Source organism: Neodiprion virginianus, chromosome 7, assembly GCF_021901495.1.
Source record: "Neodiprion virginianus isolate iyNeoVirg1 chromosome 7, iyNeoVirg1.1, whole genome shotgun sequence".
NCBI classification, from domain to species: domain Eukaryota; kingdom Metazoa; phylum Arthropoda; class Insecta; order Hymenoptera; family Diprionidae; genus Neodiprion; species Neodiprion virginianus.
The window spans coordinates 22775169-22795960 of NC_060883.1; the positions used below are offsets into that span (position 1 = coordinate 22775169).

At 41.2% G+C, this 20792-nt stretch overlaps 3 protein-coding genes across 14 annotated transcripts in view; 1 reads left to right on the forward strand and 2 right to left on the reverse strand.

The window, feature by feature from the left end:
- Positions 1-20792, reverse strand: part of LOC124309567 (beta-1,3-glucan-binding protein 1-like) — a 35387-nt gene that overhangs the window by 14340 nt on the left and 255 nt on the right. The gene's annotated exons all lie outside the window — the stretch shown is intronic.
- Positions 1770-13246, forward strand: LOC124309565 (protein FAM135A). Of its 12 annotated transcripts, none has more exons than XM_046773274.1 (17): positions 1770-1876; positions 2774-3294; positions 4094-4395; positions 4705-4781; positions 4861-5074; positions 6011-6145; positions 6315-6344; positions 6425-6506; positions 6580-6774; positions 7071-7205; positions 7385-7625; positions 7713-8225; positions 8316-10332; positions 11118-11430; positions 11518-11767; positions 12179-12406; positions 12508-13246. In XM_046773274.1, the coding sequence occupies exons 3-17, from the start codon at positions 4319-4321 to the stop codon at positions 12711-12713; spliced, it is 4713 nt and encodes a 1570-aa protein (XP_046629230.1). In that variant the 5' UTR covers positions 1770-1876; positions 2774-3294; positions 4094-4318; the 3' UTR covers positions 12714-13246. The 12 variants fall into 12 exon arrangements, with proteins under 12 accessions (XP_046629230.1, XP_046629235.1, XP_046629234.1 ...); XM_046773279.1 differs by having other exon boundaries at positions 1773-1880; XM_046773278.1 differs by having other exon boundaries at positions 1775-1880; positions 2759-3294.
- LOC124309570 (kelch-like protein 10) lies at positions 16976-18717 on the reverse strand. The gene is made up of 2 exons (XM_046773296.1): positions 18016-18717; positions 16976-17651 (listed from the first exon to the last, which is right to left on the reverse strand). The coding sequence occupies exons 1-2, from the start codon at positions 18140-18142 to the stop codon at positions 17218-17220; spliced, it is 561 nt and encodes a 186-aa protein (XP_046629252.1). The 5' UTR covers positions 18143-18717; the 3' UTR covers positions 16976-17217.

A 20792-nucleotide genomic window follows, 5' to 3' on the forward strand; every position in this document is an offset into this window, starting at 1 on the left:
AGACGCAACCCCCATACATTCATATACAATATACACACATTATACAGGTTCAACCTGGTTACGTGTCAGAGACCGGTGTTACAGCCGGGCATCCGCCCTGCACCGCGAACCATTTAGAACGAGTGCTTTTTCCGTAATCGCGTACTTTCACCTCCTACCCCCTCCATAAACCCCCCACCCCCTTCGAACCTTCTTGGCGATCCGACGGACTCACCCTTGTCCCGAAAGGCTCCGCCCTATTTTCGCCGAGCTGCTTGTGCGTGTGTTTGTGTGTGTGTGCGCATGTATAACAGCAAGCGTGTAAACGTGTTCAAGTTTTGCGTATACATATACATAGGTATACATATATACCTATATACATATAGATATATTCGGGATGAGAATCGCGTCGAGCTTTCGGCTTCCTGCCGTAATACGTTCCGTACTGCTGCACCCTGCGAGGTCCGGGGTCGCTAAAAATTGGGGCGTGGTGGGGACTCGAGACACGGAAAACAACCAACCACACACACACACACGCACACACACAAGCACACATCTTCACGTGCCAACGCGTACCCGATTCTGCACGCACACGCGTGCGCGAAACTCGTGACGTGCGATTGCGGCGCGGTACCGCGGAGCTTTTACTCGTCGAGGACGTTTAACCGTTGGCGAGGTTATTTTTGTAACTCGTTCACCGCCAGGTGTACGAATAAATGTATCCTATGCGTACGACGTGCGTGTATAGATGTAACGTATAACTATACGTAACGTGTACCGTTAAGCCCTCATTTTTTCTTGCACTGTATCGTATAAAGCAACCCTGAATCCAGGCATAGCTGCAAGCTGCATCAACGATGAATCGTCTACGCAAAGTTCGTGACGTAATTCCTTTGTCCGATTCCACGAGGCAGGAACTGAAGGGGATGCAGGGGAGAAAAGAAGCCGGGGGTAGGAACCTGAAGTGGTTCGTTTGAATAGTTTAAGCCGCGTTCGTTCGGACAAGCTTTTTGCGAAACTGCCCAGCTGCCTGTAGAAATTTCACAGTCACGGCGGGATGCTCAGCTTTCCATGTAAAAAATTTCCATGTCGTAGACTTGTCGTAGTTTATTTACAACCTCAAGTGATCTTCGTTACTTACCGTGTAATACCGAAAAGCCCCCCGAGTATCAAGTTTCGGCTAGAATCATAGAATTTTTATCGATCTTTATCGATTTTAAATCCGTCATCTTGGATCCGACATCTTGGACTTAGAAATGATCAAATTCTGAACACAGACTCGTGATCAGTTAGTCCCGAAAATCTCAGAAGATTGAGGCAAAAATATTAAGTTGACAAACGTGTGACTGAATCCCTGCTAAAAATGTTGACGCGCGCGAATGATAATGTGATTTGAAATAATCCAGCTTGTAATTTGATACATGCTTTACTTTGTAGATTTACTAAAATACATAAGAAATCAGGTAATAAATTATAATCACACGAATCATCGGACACGCTTCGTGAAAAATCTTTTTCAAGTATCGTATTCGACGACTCGTGCTTTCGTAATAGTTTTATTACGCGATTTTTCTCAAACTGTATTTCATCGAGTATTTAAAAGATAAGCGACACGGTGATTTTTTTCAAAAAATTTCACGATTCAAATGGTGAAAATTTTCAGTCACAGGGATGGGATAGACGAGAGCGTAGGAGGTGCTTGCAGGGTGTCGCCGCGGGCTGCGCTTGAGCCGGTGAGCTTGCAAGCTCCGGCAACTCGCGACTAGCTCAGCGATACGTTCGGCAGTCGTCGGCGGCCAGCCGCGAACCGACGTAGCGTGACGTGATAGTCGAACGCGTGTGGTTATAGGTATAGAGCGAAGGTGTGGTGGTCGTCGGTACTCGTTCCGAAATCAATGTAGGTATTGTCTAAATCGCGAGGCTGCAAGCTCTCGAGCTTTGCGGTTCTAGGGCCTTTGAACCTTGCGGATTGTTTACTCGCGGAGGGATTACTTTTCGCACAAAGAGACAACCTCGCCTTCCTCGCTCTCCATGAATCAATCCGTGGCTACGTCTTCGTTAAAATTCGCTCCTCGGAATCGCGGCTTGCAAACGACTCGCGTCAAGAGCATCGCAAAAGCACACGCAAGCGCGGATATCCCCCTCGCACTGGCTAACACACACGGCTGCAACGTATAATCGTGTTTAGGTACATACCTCAAATATTTACATCCACATCGCGGCTTGTAAATACATTGTTGATGTAACAATGTTACTACGTGCACGCACAACGGGCGTGGATTACAGAGTGACGCGTGTCACCTGCAACGTACACCTTGCGTTAATTCCAAGTACGTGGTACGTTATCTGCGGTGTTGTGTCTGCACGCAGGTAGAATAATACTCGATCGGATACTCCGGTACGTAATCTGTATAGATTACATTGTCGTATTTACAGAAGAGTGTGTTTTGATAAACTGAAAATTGACAGGGTGGAAATAAGTCTCTGTGTTGTACGGAAATAATATCATTTGAAATCTTTCTTCTTTTCTTTTTATTTTATTTCTTCGTTCCGAACAATTATGACCTTTCAAACGATTATACCGAGATATATTTTCGATGGCGAAACGATTTTGATTTGGGGAAAGTGATCGACGATGATCGAGATGTGCTCGTGTTGTTATATTATACCTCCGGCAATGCCTCGAATTAAGAATATTCAGGGATGTAAAGGGGTCAATTCCCCCCCTCCATCCCCCATCCCCACCCTCACCCCCCTCTACGTATATGTTCGAAAATAGTTTTATTCTAAATAGAAAATAGATCGTGTTGCGCCGAGGGGCTGTGCAGAAATTGTCTGGGGTCTCGATATGAGATTCGCTCATGCGATTGATAATAATCATCAGTCAGAAGCAGAAGCAGGAGGGACGATTTAATTCGGCCTGCGGACAGCAAGTATAATAATTAATTCACGATCGAAACGATTGATATAATTTGAAGGATAATTCATCGCCGAGTGAATAATAACACAAGGGAAAAGTGATCGTACAATATTTCGAGTATGCGAATCTGTGGATGAAGATTCGTGTGTGAAATAATACCAGGCTTAAAGGTGATAAATGATAATAATGTTACAAAAGTGTAACGCTCGTAAAAAAAATAAAAGATTCGTGCTACGCTTCGCAATTATTATTCACGTATTATAAACAGACGAGCATTAAACAGAGAGAATAAATTAGTGACGAACGTGAATGATTTCTCGTCAAGTATCATAAATTGCGGCTGAAGAAAAAAAAAAAAAAAAAAAATGACGATAAAAACAACGATCCGGAGATCCGTAAGTAAATAAATAAATAATACGAAAAAATTTTTCACCACGTATAAAAAACATATTACACATCCGGCACTTCAGCGATCGAATAAACGCGAAATTATTTCCAAGTCTGATACTTGGATCTGGATGTGTAACATACCTATAATACAAGCTCTACTTCGTGCAAGTAGTAGAGGACCGTAGACAGCCAGCCGTAAATGCTGGCGTAGTAAAAGTTAAACCGGGAAACTTTTGACCCTGGCGAAATGGCATCGACGCGACCCCGCCGCAAGCTTGGACGGATCGAAAGCTATTCGTTTCTTTTTTTTTTATTTGTTTTTTTTTTTTTAAAAGGTCAGAATCGTGTGCTCGCAAGCTCCGCACGTGCCAAATTATTCGTTTCTTCTTCCAAGGCATCGTATATTCCGATAGGACATTGTTACGTACGCACCTGTTACTAACGTAGTTACAGACTGTATTTTTTCTCTTGACGGAAAACTATTCGTCAAACTAGATACCTTTTTTTTTTTTTAGAAAAATTCGTTGCTCCAGCCGCACTACAGATCAATAAAATTAATTTATCTACAAAGAATATAACTTGAGAAAAATTTTCTGGATCGACGTATGTTAAGTCAAAAGTATTCTAGACGTGATATTGAACAATAAAACAGGAGTAGAGTGAAACATACGACACTGATGTTAACCTAGTTTTCGTTGTTCGAATAACTGAGTAAAGAAAAAGTAAGAGAAAAAATAGAAAAAACACTTCACAGGTCCCTGTTTAAATTTCCGACTATGCGAATGATGCGATTACGTATTTCAGGTGACTATTGGGTCAGGGAGTTTGGAAAAATGGAAGACTCGAGTGACGGATTCGGTGCATTAGGAGTATCGAGTAAAGAATGCGCGCACATAAGTTATCCGAGTATAATCCACGGCAAAGAGGACTGCAGCGATACACCTGCTACGAGCCAATAACTTGCAGTGATGTTATAGTCGAGGTCGCGACGCCGATTTTGAAGGCGCGGCCTGGTTTGCGCGCTAAGAGATGAGCGATCTACAGGCGACACTCGAGTTCTCCCTCGAACTGTGCAAATTCTACAATGTCGATCTGTTCCAGCGTGGGTGAGCAAAAATTTTATCACTCTCTTTGTTTCATCATGCGAAAGAGAAAACGCGAGGAGAGAAGGAGAGAGACAAGAGAGTGAAGTTGGTAAAGTTACTGCAACGATTCGTCTTTTGATTGAGTAGGTTATATATTCTTAAGTAAAAGGCAAAATGTATTCAGATTTTGGAAGTTAGACTGTTTTAAAGTCGTTGTAAATTTTCTACAACAATAATTTCAGTTTCGATGTATCGTCAGATTAACTTTACTAACTTCAGTATGGTGAGAAAATAAGTCATCGTTCCACTTTACCATCTTTGTCACGTCAGGTACTACCAGATACGAACTGCTTTGAGAGTATCGCCCAAGCTTCCGGTCAAAGTCGAAGTGAACCAATTGCGTAACCGTGAGTTTCGAGGATTTCATATTTGATAACGTCTCGATTCTTGCCTTAATGAATTTAATTTCCCTTCTCGCCCCGACAGATTCCCTCGAAGAGCCGGGTACCAGCAAGAGATTCCAGATTCTTTACCGCAACGAAGAAGTGACACTGGGTACTTCGGTATTGTTCCGGGCACACGTGCTCGTCCATAGTCACAGAATCGAGGAAACTCTTTCTCGGACACATTTCAATCTTGGTATCGAGTTATGGTTCAGCGAGCCGACTCAACCTGGCAATATGACTTGCGTCTCGTCGAGGCATGTGGATATGTATTATATATATATACTAGCAGCCCATCCCGGCTTCGCACGGGCATATAATAATATTAAGTAATAATATAAATGTTATTTTTCTAGAAACTCACTGTAAACATTGTGTATTTTCTTTTATTATATTATTATATGCCCGTGCGAAGCCGGGATGGGTTGCTAGTGTAGCTTATAGGTATGACACGTTCGTAGATTTACCATAGCAGCGCCATCTATTGATTACTTACTCAACCCAGTCGAAAGGTATCGACATCTGTTAGAATCATTTGGAGTTAACAGATAATTGTGACTGTCAAATAATAACAGACAATTAATTAGCAATAAAATAAAATTGCGACTATAATTTGAGATTTAAACTATCCTATCTCTCAAGTTGGATCGAACTGCACATGGTGTGCGTATTTTATTATAATCGGTTAAGTGGTTTAGGAGTCCATTGAGGACAAACATCGTGACACGAGATTTATATATATTAAGATATGCTCGCATGTACGTTAGGGTGGTTCATTTTTGACCATTCTTTTTTTTTTTTTTTTAATCTACCAGTCGAAAAATTTGAGACCAATACTGAGGAAAAAAAAAACAGTTGTAAAACTTGCAGGAGATAGATGTACACGTAAAAATAAATAAATAATATTACGATAATTGGTAAGCGATCTCTAAATATTTTCCTACCTCCTCCAGGTTTTACGACAATTCTTTTCGTCACAAATTTTTCGAGTGTGAAGTTGGAGAAATGAAAAAAAAGTTAAAGTATGAACGACCATCGTTAAGTGCTTTCTAACTCGTTACTCGTTGAACTGGGCATTGCGGTATGAAATGAGTTTAGCGAATAGTTCCAAGTTCTCCGATGCACCTCTATAACCGTTATAACACGTTGATAATTCACTGGTTCACCTTCTATTTCCATCTATGTACTTTCAGAGCTCTGCAGCTGAACTTTACACCAACAAAAGGACTTCACTACCACCTGCCCGTACTCTTTGATTATTTTCATCTGGCAGCGGTTTCCATAACCATTCACGTATGCCTCGTTGCTCTGCACCAGCCCTACATAAAGTTAGTATTGGTGATATTATGACTGAGAAAAAAAAAAAAAAAAAATCTTTTCAATCATTAACTATCAGAAATTTGTCGAAACCTTGACAGACAGTGAATTTATAAATTATATTATAAAGTTTATCGTGTAAAATTTTATTGTTTTCATCACTGAAAATTTCCCCCGCAGAAAAAGCATCCTCCATTACGTACAGAGTTGGTAAGCCTTTTTTAACAACGCTTGAAGACTGCAAATATCGAAACATTCTGATACTTCATTGAATGATTTGTTCATTTCAGCGCTCCACGTGGCGGAAAACCTTGGCTGCAGTTCAAGCAAACGACCGGAAGCGAAGAGAGCAAAATTTTGTTTGGAAATATCGTGAGTTTTTAATCAATACCTTGTTGTCTCGTGAAAATTGCCAGTCGCTAAATTTCCCCATCGACGTTGACAGGAACACACCACAAGATGCGTCGGTTCGGCGACGAGAATACACCATGCTCAACTGGTGCAACAGGAAGTAATACGCCTCCTCCTGACAGCCCGAGAATCACTGTTAGTCGAAATGGCAGATCTCGCTCGTCTTCTTCCTTCCTGGCAGCAAAGAGCTCTCGAATTAGCTCAAAATACTCACAAAGAAATCACCAAGGTTCAAACTGTCGAATTTTTTACCACATGACTTTGGTTTTTCCCGAGAGGTGAAATCACCCGTGAAATCTGGTGTACATTTTTCCGGAAATCTTGTGAAATCACTTGAAGTCTTCCAAAACCATCTGAAATTTCTTGAAATATTTTAAAATACGTTGAAATCAGGCGTACATCAAATCAATGAGTGATTAACCCATCGGTTTTCCCAAAAGATAAAATCACCGACAATTGCGAATCCACTTATGACGTTCCGTTACTACTCATCGTAATAATCAGCTTTTCATAACACATTTTCAGATGATGACGACGGAAGAAGCGGACATAGCGCAGCTTTGTGCTCAAAATATCGTATTGTGGCAGCATTTCCTTGAGGCATTCTCGGGCCGCCAGGCCGTCCACGAACATTTGGCTCACATCCACCATCAGTTAAGAGTATGTTAATTACGCTGGATCCTTGATGCCGTTCGTAAAAAAGAAAATAATGACCATTTGACAAAAGAGATTTTTTTTTCACCGATTCTTACCTTACATTCGTGATACACTAGAAAAATTTTTCTACTCGTCGATATCAGTTTATCTTAGAGGAACCTGAATGATTCACTAAAATTTAGGTGAACAGATTCGCAGAAGGTTTTTTCGTATTGGGAAATCCCCGAACGTCCGCAGCTGGGTGCTACGACGCCAATTACCAATCGTACCAAGCAGTTAGCGAGGCAGCTCGCAGGTCTCGTTACCTCGCAGCTCTGCCTCCACTCCCAGTTCACTGCCTCGAATTGGACGGAGATTTTCACTCTCTTCCTCTGATTTTCGAGGACCAGTACGCCGACATGCAGCATAGACATCGGAACAGCGGTGCGTAAAGCCAAGATATGACTTGTCCAACCTTGTTCCTTATTTCTACCAAATAGGCGTGTAACGATCTGTCCAATCGTTCCTCAGTCCCAAGCATGGACGACTGTAGCTGTGGGATCGCAGCTATACTCGAGAAACGTACGACGGATGTTTGGTCACCAAGAAGCGAGAGCGTCGCTCAATCAAACATGGGATCGGTGCATGGGAGGGTGGTTTTGGCACCATCTACACTTCCTGCCAGGCACAGCAAGTCCCTTGATCAACTGGGCCCGGAAGTAATACCGCCGCAGATACCGACGCCTTCCAAAACCCTTCCAAGATCCGCTTCGACCCAGCTGATACCTCGACACAGGGCTCCGTTCCACAACGGTACGCTTCCAGCCACTGTTCCAAGCTCCAGAAGCAGACATCCATCGAGCACTCACTACAGTGGTCTCTTCTTTCCATCCTCGAGACAACAGGCGTGCTCGGCGCCAAATCCATCCCTAGGAATATCCCCAATAGCTACTTTGCCCAGGGCTAAATCCACCCAGATTCTTGCTCCGCACAGGCAGCAGCAGCAACAACAGCAGCAGCAGCAGCATCATCAGCATAGCCATGGTGAATGAGAAAGATAACTAATTCCAGAGTTTAGTTTTTTGACAAGTATTTTATCATCCGTTTGATTTTCGTTCGATGTTTGTGTTCCAGGACAGCGACACGGAACGTCGGTTAATTCAAACGTGGATTCGAATTCGATTACATCCCTGCTGGCAGCCATGTTCCCAGAACTTCCGTTGAATGGATATTTTCCTGGCTATCGTCCGTCGTCTGCAGCCAATGAGCACGTTTCATCGAGAGGTTTTTATCACACGATTCCGGCTAACCCAAGCATGGGATCTCGGAATATGACTCAGCTGGCTGACCGTCTCGGTTCGGACAAACTGAACAAGTCTTCACCCCGGACGTTCAAGGACAAAGACGGAAAGTCGCGTTCTCCGGAAAATCGGAAGGGCTGTGGTGCCAACAGGGGAACGGAATCGCGAAATATTTATGGCACGGCTTATCAACCATTGATAAACAAACCGTTAGGTCTTTCTGCTAACAAGTTAGACGTTAAAGTAGACGTCGACGATAAAGCTAGGTCAAGACTGTCCTATAGCGAGACTTTGGATCGTACACCTAGGGAAAAAAAGCTCAATCAAGAGTATAGTAAATATCATACGAACAGCCTTCAGTTTTGGAGACCTCACGCCAACGGCAGGTCAAATTACTCGGCGTCGAAACGTGTCAATCCTGGTGCAGGTGATATTGCAGCGAACAATTTTACACGAACTTTGGGTGATTTTACCCAAGAAGATTCCGCGAGAAGGTCGAATTTGAATGGTAGAAGTATCGACGATGTTTATTCACCGTTTCCTGGCTCTCTTGGTCGGCAAACTAGAATCAGAGAGATGACGCTACGGCCTCAACATCAGCCGCAGGAAATTATTAATAACGATCATAGACTGCATCAGACATGCCTTAATAACAAAACTGTAGATAAATTATCGGACGAATTGATTGTACAGCAAGGAATTGATCGGAATAATTACGAGCAAAGGGATTGTCATACGGATAACAGAACGTCGAAGAGTACGAAACCTGTGAGAAGCGGGGGTCGAAAACCACGCTATGAGATACCCTTAAACATGGAATCCCCTGTGTGTAAACAGCGTGAGGAAAATACGAGGCGGCCGCATTCCGCGCCGGCTGTGGAAGCGGAAAATTTGGAAAACGGGAGAAAGTGTGGGCACAACAGAGCCAGAAAGCCCGCGCCCTTACCGTACGGCCATAAACACCGACAACTTCCTAGTTCCAACGGTAGTTCAAACGTCTGCGAGGTTGAGAACAACAACACTATAATACTGAGAGTTGAACCGAATAAAAAATCGCAAACGGAAAGTTTGACGATGAACAATGAAAGTAAGAAAAAAAATCCATCCAGTACAGATCCTATGTCCACGACTAAACCAACGACTCGGCTTAGATGCGCCAGCGTTCCGATCGACGAGAAGAAAGTTGTCGTGCCCAGAAGTGCCATATCTTTACCCTGCATGCCGATTAACGATGGCAGAGATATTTTCGAGACTAGTTTTCCGGTTATTTCAAGTCTTCTGAGCAGTCCACCCTCTACGAGACCAAGCAGTCTCACTACCAGTTCTAGTTCCAGCAATTTGACGTCGGAGTGTTCGGGATGGGTCAGCAGCGGAGATACCTCGAGTTCCGAGAACCAGACCCTTAAGTTCTCGGGTCAGGCGCTGAGGCAAAAGCTGACTAAGATTGCCGGAAAGACGAAACCTGAGACCGATTCATCCGAGGCGCAGGATAACGGGGAACATTCGTACGAGGAGGTCAGACTCCCGCCGCCAAAAATGTTCCAGGACGAGCCTCCGCCTCCGGAGGAATTCCAGGATCCACCTGCGCCCATTGATAATCCCATATACCACGTTTACGAGACGGTGAAAAGCGTTACGTCCAATCAAAAACAGTGCAAAACAGCACCTTGCAGTCCACAGCGGAGCAGAATTAAAGACAGGGACAACAGTTATGCCGGTCGGGACGTCTGCTTCGACTGTTATCAGGAGGGTAAAGAACTGCTGCAATCGACGCAGGACAACGTCGTAAATTTCAACAAATGCAAAGAGGAATTTAAACAGCAGATGGGATTTTCGGGGAAAATATACAGGTACGAAGTGTTTAAATTTTTCATTCGTTTGGCGAATACTTTTTTCGGTTTATGTGCAGTTATTGACCCGATTAACAATCCAAGTAGATGTAGTTCGTTAGACGTCGGCCAGAAAAGAGATTACAACTTTAATTTTGACTCAGTGTTTCTTCGCTTTGTTTCTTGTATCATCGTTACTTACGCAATACGTGTTTATATATGTACAACGATCAAGACCGATTCGTTTCAATATTCAGAAACACCATTTTGTGACGGGGTTAAAATTCCGAATTTGAAAAGTTCTGAAGGCGCCAAATTACGATTTTTTTGCTGGTGAAACTTCAAGTGAAAAAATCAAATGGTTTCGAAACATCGAAATTCCGAATATTTTCAATTCCGTGAATTTTTGGTTTTCGTGTTTTATACTTAAAATATTTTTACGTTAGGAATCCTGGTCATTCCGATTTACGGTTTCTCTCATTTTTTACACCCACTCGTCGAGTAAACTACGCTGCGTGAGTATATTTTAATTTTCGGAATTCGACTCGATCGAAACTTTATTTTTCGGAACTTTGAGCCGTCAGCTTTCCGAATGTTCGAAACTTTGGCGCGTCTTCAAAGTTCGATTTCTTTACTTCAAGTCTCTGCACCAAATAATTCGGAATTAGGCGCTTTCGCGACTTTTCAAATTCGGAACTTCATCCCCGCCCGACCATCTACACTTGTTCGCCCCGTCTCTTTGGTTCCGTATTTTCGTCTTTTCGTTCAATTTAAGTTCATTTTCTTTTCATTTCCCGGCCCTATAGAGAGAAAAATGGCCCTCCAACACGGTGGCATAAACGCGCCCATTCCCTCGGCAATGGCGAACTCCCGACCCTACCGCCTCTGCACCCTCTAAGATCCAATGTGCCTCTTAGTGACTACCCTACGCTGGCCTCGACACTGCCGTACTTCCACATCAGCGACGAGTATCGCCTCTTCTCGCCGGAAGGTGTTCACCTTATAATATGTGTTCATGGTCTCGATGGCAACGCCGCCGACCTCAGGCTGGTCAAGACTTATCTTGAGTTGGGCCTTACCGGAGCTCACCTCGACTTTCTCATGTCGGAAAGGAACCAGGTACTCACCGATATCTTTCACGACTCGATTGACGCGGTGTTGATTTGAACCAATGGTCGTGTAATCTTCTCTTGATACTTCTCACAGGGTGACACCTTCTCAGACTTTGACACAATGACCGACAGACTGGTATCGGAGATCCTTCATCACATTGAATCCTCGGGACTGAATCCATCCAAAGTTAGTTTCATCGGTCATTCTCTGGGGACCATTATCATTCGAAGCGCTCTAACCAGGCCCCAGCTTCGCCCCCTTTTGTCACGACTCCACACGTTTCTCAGTCTGAGCGGACCTCATCTCGGCACACTTTACAATACAAGCGGCCTAGTAAACGCTGGTTAGTATCAGAATCTGACTTGAGCGCGGGGTTAAAACTTGGACGATCTAAAATCATATCTATCTTTACGAGATTTTTTTTTTTTTTTTTTTTTACAGAAAACGAAAACACTCGGAACAATTTCAGGTAGAGGGTTTTATTATTTAGTTTCAAGAACATTCTAAAATATTTTCATTCAAATTGATAACAAAACGAACTCGAGGGCTTATATTCTTGAAACTGTAAATAATAAAGCCATGAAACTCAGATTGCTCCAAGTGTTTTCATTCTCGTTGGAAAAAAAGAAATTCCTAAAAACAGATATGATTTCAGACCGTCAAAGCTGTACTCCACCCTTAAGCGAACATTGAAATTCTCTAAAAAAAAAAAAAAAAAACACAACCATCCGTTTCATCTTCGTTCTCGAAACAGGTATGTGGTTCATGCAGAAATGGAAGAAGTCAGGATCGCTTTTACAGCTTGCGATGAAGGACGCCGTAGACGTGCGAAATTCTTTCATGTTTCGTTTGAGCCAGCGAAGCAACCTGCAGTTATTCAGACACGTATTGCTGTGCGGTAGTGCCCAGGATCGTTACGTCCCTCTGCATTCGGCTCGTATAGAGCTTTGCAAGGCAGCCATAAGGGATCCAACGGATCAAGGTAAGCGCGTCTCACAGTTCGCAACGAATCTCTGGATAAAATTGATAAATCATCTCTGGCATTGGTGTACGACGTTAAGAATTATATTTACCCTCCGATAGGCGCTGCGTATCGTGAAATGGTTCACAACATATTGTACCCAGTGATGTCTACGCTTGACGTAAGTCTAGTAAGGTACGACGTTCATCACGCTTTGCCACCGACCGCTAACGCTTTGATAGGAAGAGCAGCTCACATCGCAGTTCTCGACTCGGAATTGTTTATTGAAAAGTTTTTACTAGTCGCCGGATTAAAGTACTTTAGATAAAGAATCCGGTCTCTTAGCTACGAAAAGGAATAAATTTAGAATGAAAGAAAAAATGAGAACAACACTTTTTTCACTTTAGGTTTTTAACATTATTACCGATAATTCCGGTAATGGCTATACGCGAGATCCTCGAGCAAACGAGATAATTTGATATTATTATTGTTATTATTATTATTATTATTATTAGGGTATTAAATATAAATGTATGGACTTTTTTTTCCAAATACGTCTAATATTCCGCGATCATAGATGAATTACGTGGTAGGTACGTAATGTATGTATAATTATGTATACATGTATTCGGAGCTGGGATTGAATATTAACGATGGGATATGTAACTACTAACAGTCACTGAGACCAATACGATGATGGTACATTATATGACTGAACACTAAAATACTAAGTCTCCACATTGATGCCTGAAAATAATAATTAAAATATTATTTATAAAGATGGTAGAGAGAGAGAAAAAAAAAAATAATGAAAAAAAGGAAAACGAAATCGAAGAAAAATATAGAAATAATATGAGAAAACGACGAGTCTGTACATACAAATGATCGTGCTAAATATGTATAATTAGGGTAATGATGAGAACCTAATTTTTGTTTAAAAAAACGAAATGAACAGAAAAAAAAACACATCGGACTGGCTATAAATACCCTGGTAATCCATAATTACACGTAAATACATAAACGTGGTATATAGTCACCGAACATTGTTTCCTTATGTATAGTGATATTATAAAATTATATCATAGGATCGTCATTGGGTATTTAGAATTTTATATGTACATACAATTTTTCGCCCGTAGATGATTAAGTGAGGAAGAGAGGCGAAGAAAAATTTCACGCGAAAGAGGAGAAAAAAATAAATAAAAATTTAGTCGATATACACATACGTGTATGTATATGTATATGTATACATATATGTATGTATGATATATGTGTGTATGGAGGTTTAAATCCAAAAGTAGTTGACCGGTGAAGTGACCTCTTTCAATCATTTTTCAAAATGTTCAACACGACGAAGTCTCCGTAAGAAATTTTCTTAACTTTAGTCGTCTTTACATGAATTGCCTAATTAGAAGAAAAAAAAATATATACTTTTTTATAGAAATTTATTAGCCGAAACTTCTTTATTTTTACTTGATTGGATTTTTCAAATTTAGAAAAAAAAAAAATTGAAAGGGGATTATTTCACATCCACTTAAGTATTCTCGGATCTAATCACGCCATACAAAATAAATATAACGATGATGATCATTGCCTAACGATAAAGACAATTGAATTTAATTTCATAGTGTTGAATTTAAAACATGTGTCAATTAACGTCTTTATATATTTATTTACATTTTAACTTTGCTCAGGAATTGCATAAAGTATATGTATGTAAATGTATAATATTATTTCGCTGATCGCCCTATATTATTACACGATATATTATTCATTGTTAAAACAGCCGTCCACTTTTCGCCCATTTATTTATTTAATTCTACACGAATATACGCGAGTGTGAGTGCGTGTGTGTATGTACGCGAGTATGGGCGAGCGCGTGTGTGTGAGTGTGTAAAATATATGTATGTTTACACCGTACATACGATGCATATTTTCAACGCACCGCGTGTCTTTTCTGCCAGGAGTATAATAACGATAATCGGCGAGGACACTGTGAAAATGAAATTTTTAACAATTAAACGTTAAACGTTAATGGACGAAGATTGTTTTTAAGCAACAGCTAGTTCGAGGGCTTATATCGCGGAGAAGTGAAATAAAAGAAAAGAAAATAACGCTAAATTATACCACCAACAATATTTTTGTTTTTCGACGCTCATTACTCTTTACTTTACACAATATGCGATAATGATGATAATATGCAATCAATATCTGTAATTTTTGGTTAAGCTAAGAATTTTAGTAAATAGATGGATGGCGCTGACGGTGAGACATAAAATATGCGACGAAATGCTCAATTTTTTTTTTTTTTTCTTATTCCCCTCGTCAACTGTATATTTTTCTTTCCATATCGTAGTCTCGGTTTTCAACGTTTTACCCTCCCAGAAGCGTGGTGTGACTGCATACACGGAAATTTACAGTGACAACGCGGAAAGGAGTCAAAGAAAGTTTTAGAAAAAAAAAAAGGGATAAAAAAATTATTATTAGTAGCACCATGGCCATTTTATAAAATTGTGGAAATAAATTACAAAAAAAAAAATAAATAAATAAATAAATGAATAAATTAATGGAGGATACATCGTTTCTTTCTCCAATCACGATTACCTGATTCATTGATATTATGTTTATTGATGCTGTCGCACGATTTTTTTTTTTTTGCATGTAATTGAAAATTCATTATTCATTTAAAAAAAAACTCACGGAATTAACACTTTGCTATCAATTTTCGACAGTTAATAGCATTGCGCAATATGTAAATTGCGTACGTATTTTTATGTCGAAAAAAAGAAACAGATTCAGCACAAAATACAAAATATCACGTTTGGAAATTTTTGAAAGCATTATTTAGTATCTACGTTTTTTGTGAGCCTCGTTTTTCAATTATTATTGTATCATACGAAGATTTGAATACACAAAACAATATATAAAAATAAAAAAACAATTCAAAAAGCAAACTGTTACTCGGCAATGTGCCAAAATTACCTTCTCCTTATACCCGTATAAACATACATTCATTCTAAAGATGTCGATTGCAATCTTTCCAAACGATGTATGTAAAAATACAATCCATCACGCGCAGACACCGAAACACTGTATAAGAATAATTGTATTCAAATATCGGACGATTTTAATGTACAAAGCAAATATATCTCATTTGGCGTAGCTACATGATTATACAATATTTCTGTACAAAATTTAATACACACGTACAGGATAGACGCGCTATAATTATATATATAACAATATGTGTATTTAATAATATAGATTTGAAAATTTTCCCGGTTCATTTTTTACGTTCTCCGTTGTTGTCGTTTTTTTTTTTTTTTTTTTTTTCCATCTTTCTGGAAATAGAATTATTCCGAATGCGGATAATGCGGAAATCAAATAAGATATATCGCACGTCGTTCCACTTCAATAATAACAATACACAAGCGTTTCATTAATAATCCCTATTATTATATACGTTATATCCACAACAATAATTAAAAACTCTTCTTTTTAAATCATTATATTAAAACACTTCGACATTTAAAATCTAGACGTATTAAAATCATTCTCGTCTCTCCTTTATATGTATAATATATGACCGACCAGGTTAATATATATATATATAAATACATATATATATCACGATAAAATTTGCAAATCAACTATGTATAATTTTTCGCCACGATTCTACGTTGCATTTTGATACATGCGCGATTTGCCATCCCGTTTTTATTTTTTTTCCGTTTCCCTTCTTTAAATTCATCGTTTCTTTTCAATTTTCTTGCAACTACGGTTCGAAATGTACGCGGCAGTCGTTCGGTTTAATCTACTTCCTGAGCGAGATCCAAAGGATCATCTTCTTGCAGCATCTCCTCCTGCAAATCGTCTGCGAGAATTAGAGCGCCACCTTCCGCTATTCCGTCAATTGCTCCGTCGATAATCAAGCGCCCTGGAGGACCGGGCATGAAACCGGCTTCTTGATCGCCTGGCACCGCCGGATACATTTCCCCGGGTCCTTCACCCCCTTGGTCAGGTTTCACAGGATTCTTTGCCATCGCCTGACCTGGTTTCGCGAACAAACTCAGGACGGTTAAAAATCCACTCTCAGCTTTTCCGATTTTTTATCTCAAGTTAAGGGGTTATATCTTCGAGTTTTTTTTTTTAAATTTCATTCTCGTAACGGTACATACATTCAAGTATATGCATAGAAAATTTCAGTGCTACCCCAATACGTATATAAATTTTTATAATAATAATAACCCCTTAAACGAAACGAAAAAAAAAAAGAAGCTATCGACGAATTTTTTATCCAATCGCCGACCTTGTCCTAGGTTTCGAGCCTTGCTCAGGTACGAATATTCCCGGGCATTCACAAGACCGGCGATCACGCAGGCGCTCAAAGCACTTCGATTCAAATTCATCGGCGAAGCGTCGTACCATTCGTTGCTCTCAGAGTCGTAACACTCGACGTAAGCGATCGTCGTTGATCCTGAAATGGCACCTGCTTGCTTATTTCGAATGTTTATAAAATCACCAAATCCTTTCATCGGGATGAAAATCATGAAAACACTTCGAGGAGCGAATGTCGAATGATGACGATGATGATGATCTTACGCGATAAGCCTTGCAATGATTTACCATTAAAACCGCCGATGACGAATATCATGTCGTCAAGAATAACCGTGGCGAAGTTGCTTCGCGGACTGAACATCTCCGTCACTTCGTGCCAATCTGACGAATGATTTGGATTGTATCGTTCGCCTGCCAGGAGCACAACAACCACACGTTTATCAGAATATCAGAAATATCTCCAGTGTTTATCGGTAGTTTAGAATTCATCATGGTCAGGTTCGGGATATGTTGCAAAATTGTGACGCAAACGACTCGTTAACACACCTCAACCTAATCTCATAACATGACGAAAATGACGAGTAATATCGACCTGAACTAAGACGCGTGAATCCGTTGAATCCACCGAGGGCGTAAAGATTGTCGCGAAAAGCGACGAGGGAAACACCGGAACGAGGACTTGTCATGGAATGAATGAAGCTCCATTGGCTGGTCTCGACGTCGAATACTTCAGCTGAGCTCAGGACTTCCTGTCCGTTAAATCCACCAACGATATAAATTTTGTCTTGAAGTGCAGCAGCGCTTGCGTCCGAACGCTGACGATGCATCGATGGTATCATTTCCCACTGATTTCTATGCGGTTCGTAACGTTCACCGGAACTCATTCGTGTCCTACCGTTGTAGCCTCCCAAGGCGTATATCTTTCCCCCTGTAAGTATCGGGTTCAAATTTTTTATTTTTTTGGTGATTCGCTTGCTAGTCGAGTCTGTCACTCGAGTATCGCTACCTACACTTATGCGCACGTGTTGCACCTGCTGTACGAACTTTACCGTTATTCAGACTTTCCCAACGGAGACCGCAAAATTCGATTTCTAACTAGCACATTCCCACACTAGTGCGGAAATTTACTATTTTGCGCATTCATTTCGCTACGCAAAATCGAATTTTGCGCACTCGGTTGGGAAGGGGATTTTTTCCGTCATCGGATGCTGGTGCGCCTGAATCCCAATATAATAATCGCTGATTTTGGAACGAAGGAATTTAGCGTCGTCTACCGAGGCTTCCGGTCTCACCGTGTGTGCATACGCTGACGTAACATCGTGCGTGATACATGCAGGCTCGTTCTCTCCACTCCTTTGTTACCGGGTCGTAACACCGCACGGTGTTGAAATGCTCGTTACCGTCGAAACCCCCGATCATGTATATCACGTTGTTCAACGTACAAAGACCGTGGTAAGCTCGCGGTGTTACGTCAGTGTTCACGGAGAGGAACCATCTGTCGGCCCTGTTGTCAAAATATCGAATCTTTACTTTTCTGCACAAGTTATGTAACGAAACAAGCGGCGATATCTAGCTTTTCGTTTATATTCTAGATTAAAACTCGACCGATTTAAAACTGCAGTTGAACTCTGGTCTCTTCTTCTTTCAAACGAGGCTGAAGTTAGTAACGTTCACGAAACGTAACGTTCGGGGAAAAATTCACTACTTGGCAATTTTATAACGAGTTTAAAGTAGTCGAGTTTTTCAAAATATGAATACGTTTTGCTTTATTGCAGTTTACCGCATTTCAGAGATTTCTAAAATTGCGGAATCACGATTTTCAGCCTCGCTCTTTCAAGCGGTTTCACTAATTCTCGAAGATCGTTAAGAATCGAAATGCAATTTGTTATTGAAAACAAGATGAACGTTGAGGATGTCAAGTATAAGATAGGCGAGACATGTGAATGCATAGGTGTACCTACCTACTTACCTCGTGTCATAAGTTTCGACAAAACTGGTCGGTGAGCCGGCGCTCCAACCGCCAATGGCGAAAAGAATTTCGTAAGGTATTCGGGGGCGAGCTAGAGGATTTTTTAAATCGGCTTCTCCCCCCTGCCGAGAGTCTTGTTCGGCGAGAAATACGCTCGCGGGAAAGAGTGACTGCTGACATTCCTTGATAATGATATTCGGGAGAAGAGTGAACCATTAACCACGTAGTTACACAAGACGAAGAGAGTCTGTTACATGAATAATTGAGAAGAAGAACGATTGCCGGTCACGTACTTTGTCCTCTTCGACGAATCTCCATCTCATGATGTTGGTGTTGAAATATTTGAAACTCATGAGTCCGAATCTAATGCATTTGAAGAGTCCCGGTATCGCGGACCTTCTCTCATCCGGTTTCGACTCGACCCAGTTTTTTATCGCCTCGAATACGAGCTCCTCGTTTCTGACGTTGAGCTCGTCGTCCTGGAGTATGGCCTCTAGTTCCTCGCAGGAAAGATCCTTGAACTCGGAGCTCTCTTGGAGTATTTGTTTGAAGTGATGCCGTATGTATTTACGGCCCTTTTCCTCCAAGTCGCGGCAAAAATAATGCCGAGCGAATTTGAAAATCCCTATACATTTGGGTGGTCCTTAAAAAGGTCGTTTTTGAATTTTGACCGACTCGCCTCCCGGATCGGCTCCAAAGAAGTCAAAAATTAGGGAATTAATTTCGAATGATGTGAAACCGATTCGACGGGCGAACCGGTCGAAATTTAAAAAATGTCCTTTTTAAGAACCACCCTACTATACATGCACGGTAATATCGTCTCGTCTTACAACGGGCTTTGAAAAAAATCTCATAGCCGTACGAGCGGGTGAAACAGAAGAAAAGGAAACATTACCCAAACAATTTTCCGGTCTGAGTTCCTGGAGCAGAAACAAACAGCAGAGCTGTATAACTCCGAGAACCTCGAATTGATCGGCAAGCGGCAGAAGCTGCTCAACATTTTCGGCCGTGACTGTACAGGTGCCCGTATAAGCATAATCGAGAATTAGTCCGAATATTTCGCCAGGTACGCAGCTTATCACAACCTCGGTCGTGTCGCTTCTACCACCCTTCAGACTGTTTGTAAATAATGCTTTGAAGTACGGGCTAACCGCCGATAGAATGGCACGATGGACCGGAAATAGCTGATCTCTTGCGCATCTTATCGCGCCGTCGCAGAGCTGCTGATTTGCTCTGAAAAAATTATGGCGAATTTTCGTTTGTGGTTTTTTTTCTTTTATGCTTTTTCAAAACGATGGGACAGACCTGAGCTCCGACCAAACGACGGGGAATTCGACGAGGGCGTAATTCGACGGAAGACAGACGCACTTCCGCGGCTTTACAACTTGCTTCTTTTTGCACTGTTTGTGTCTGGTGCCGGATACCGATGCCCGTGATGTACGATTTCGCATTAATTTTCTCGACTTCATCCTGCTTTCCATAATATATTGCGTCTAATGTTTCCTGCACTGGATCGAGTATTTTTTCGATTACGTCGAATACTCGAGGAGTGGTTATGCAGGGTTAACAACACGGGTGTTTTTTCTTCCGTAGCGCTCTTCGTTTGCCAATTTTATCACTTATTAGTCACTTTTCACCGATTTTTTTTTCCTTCTTTCTTTCCTCAGTATTCTCCTCTCACACTTGAAACCCGTGCTATCGTGTATATCAAAGAAGGTCGTGGCCATGACAGACGAAAAACGAAATGCGCGATAATCAGTCCTCAGTTTTTTAACCGTGATTATCACCGAGCAGTCTGTGGAAAATATTATACGGTGGAATTGCAATTCGATTCTTAACTTTAAAAGGTAAGAATTAACCGGCGATGGTCGATCCATACACGGATTTTAGAGCCCGTTCGCTCCAGGAAAAAGTCACTGGATAGCGAGTGAGCTTACGATTAATCTCGGACACGCGGGGAATCAAGTCCACGCGCAAAAGGCACGCATAATTTGCACGGCAACAGATAAAACAGCTTGGATAATCATGTGATGTTAGTGTTGTGTTAGTGTGTATTTTTTTAGTTACAGACAAGAGAGATCAAAGAAGACTTATTGATTG

Bases quoted from the DNA above. Each gene is read 5' to 3' on its own strand.
- LOC124309565 (XM_046773274.1), top strand. From the start codon at position 4,319: ATGAGCGATCTACAGGCGACACTCGAGTTCTCCCTCGAACTGTGCAAA. The intron at 7,206-7,384 runs GTATGTTAATTA...ACTAAAATTTAG, and splicing joins ACATCCACCATCAGTTAAGA to GTGAACAGATTCGCAGAAGG. The intron at 11,768-12,178 runs GTTAGTATCAGA...TTCTCGAAACAG, and splicing joins AAGCGGCCTAGTAAACGCTG to GTATGTGGTTCATGCAGAAA.
- LOC124309570 (XM_046773296.1), bottom strand. From the start codon at position 18,142: ATGATCGGGGGTTTCGACGGTAACGAGCATTTCAACACCGTGCGGTGT. The intron at 17,652-18,015 runs GTGAGACCGGAA...CGATACTTACAG, and splicing joins CGTCAGCGTATGCACACACG to GGGGAAAGATATACGCCTTG.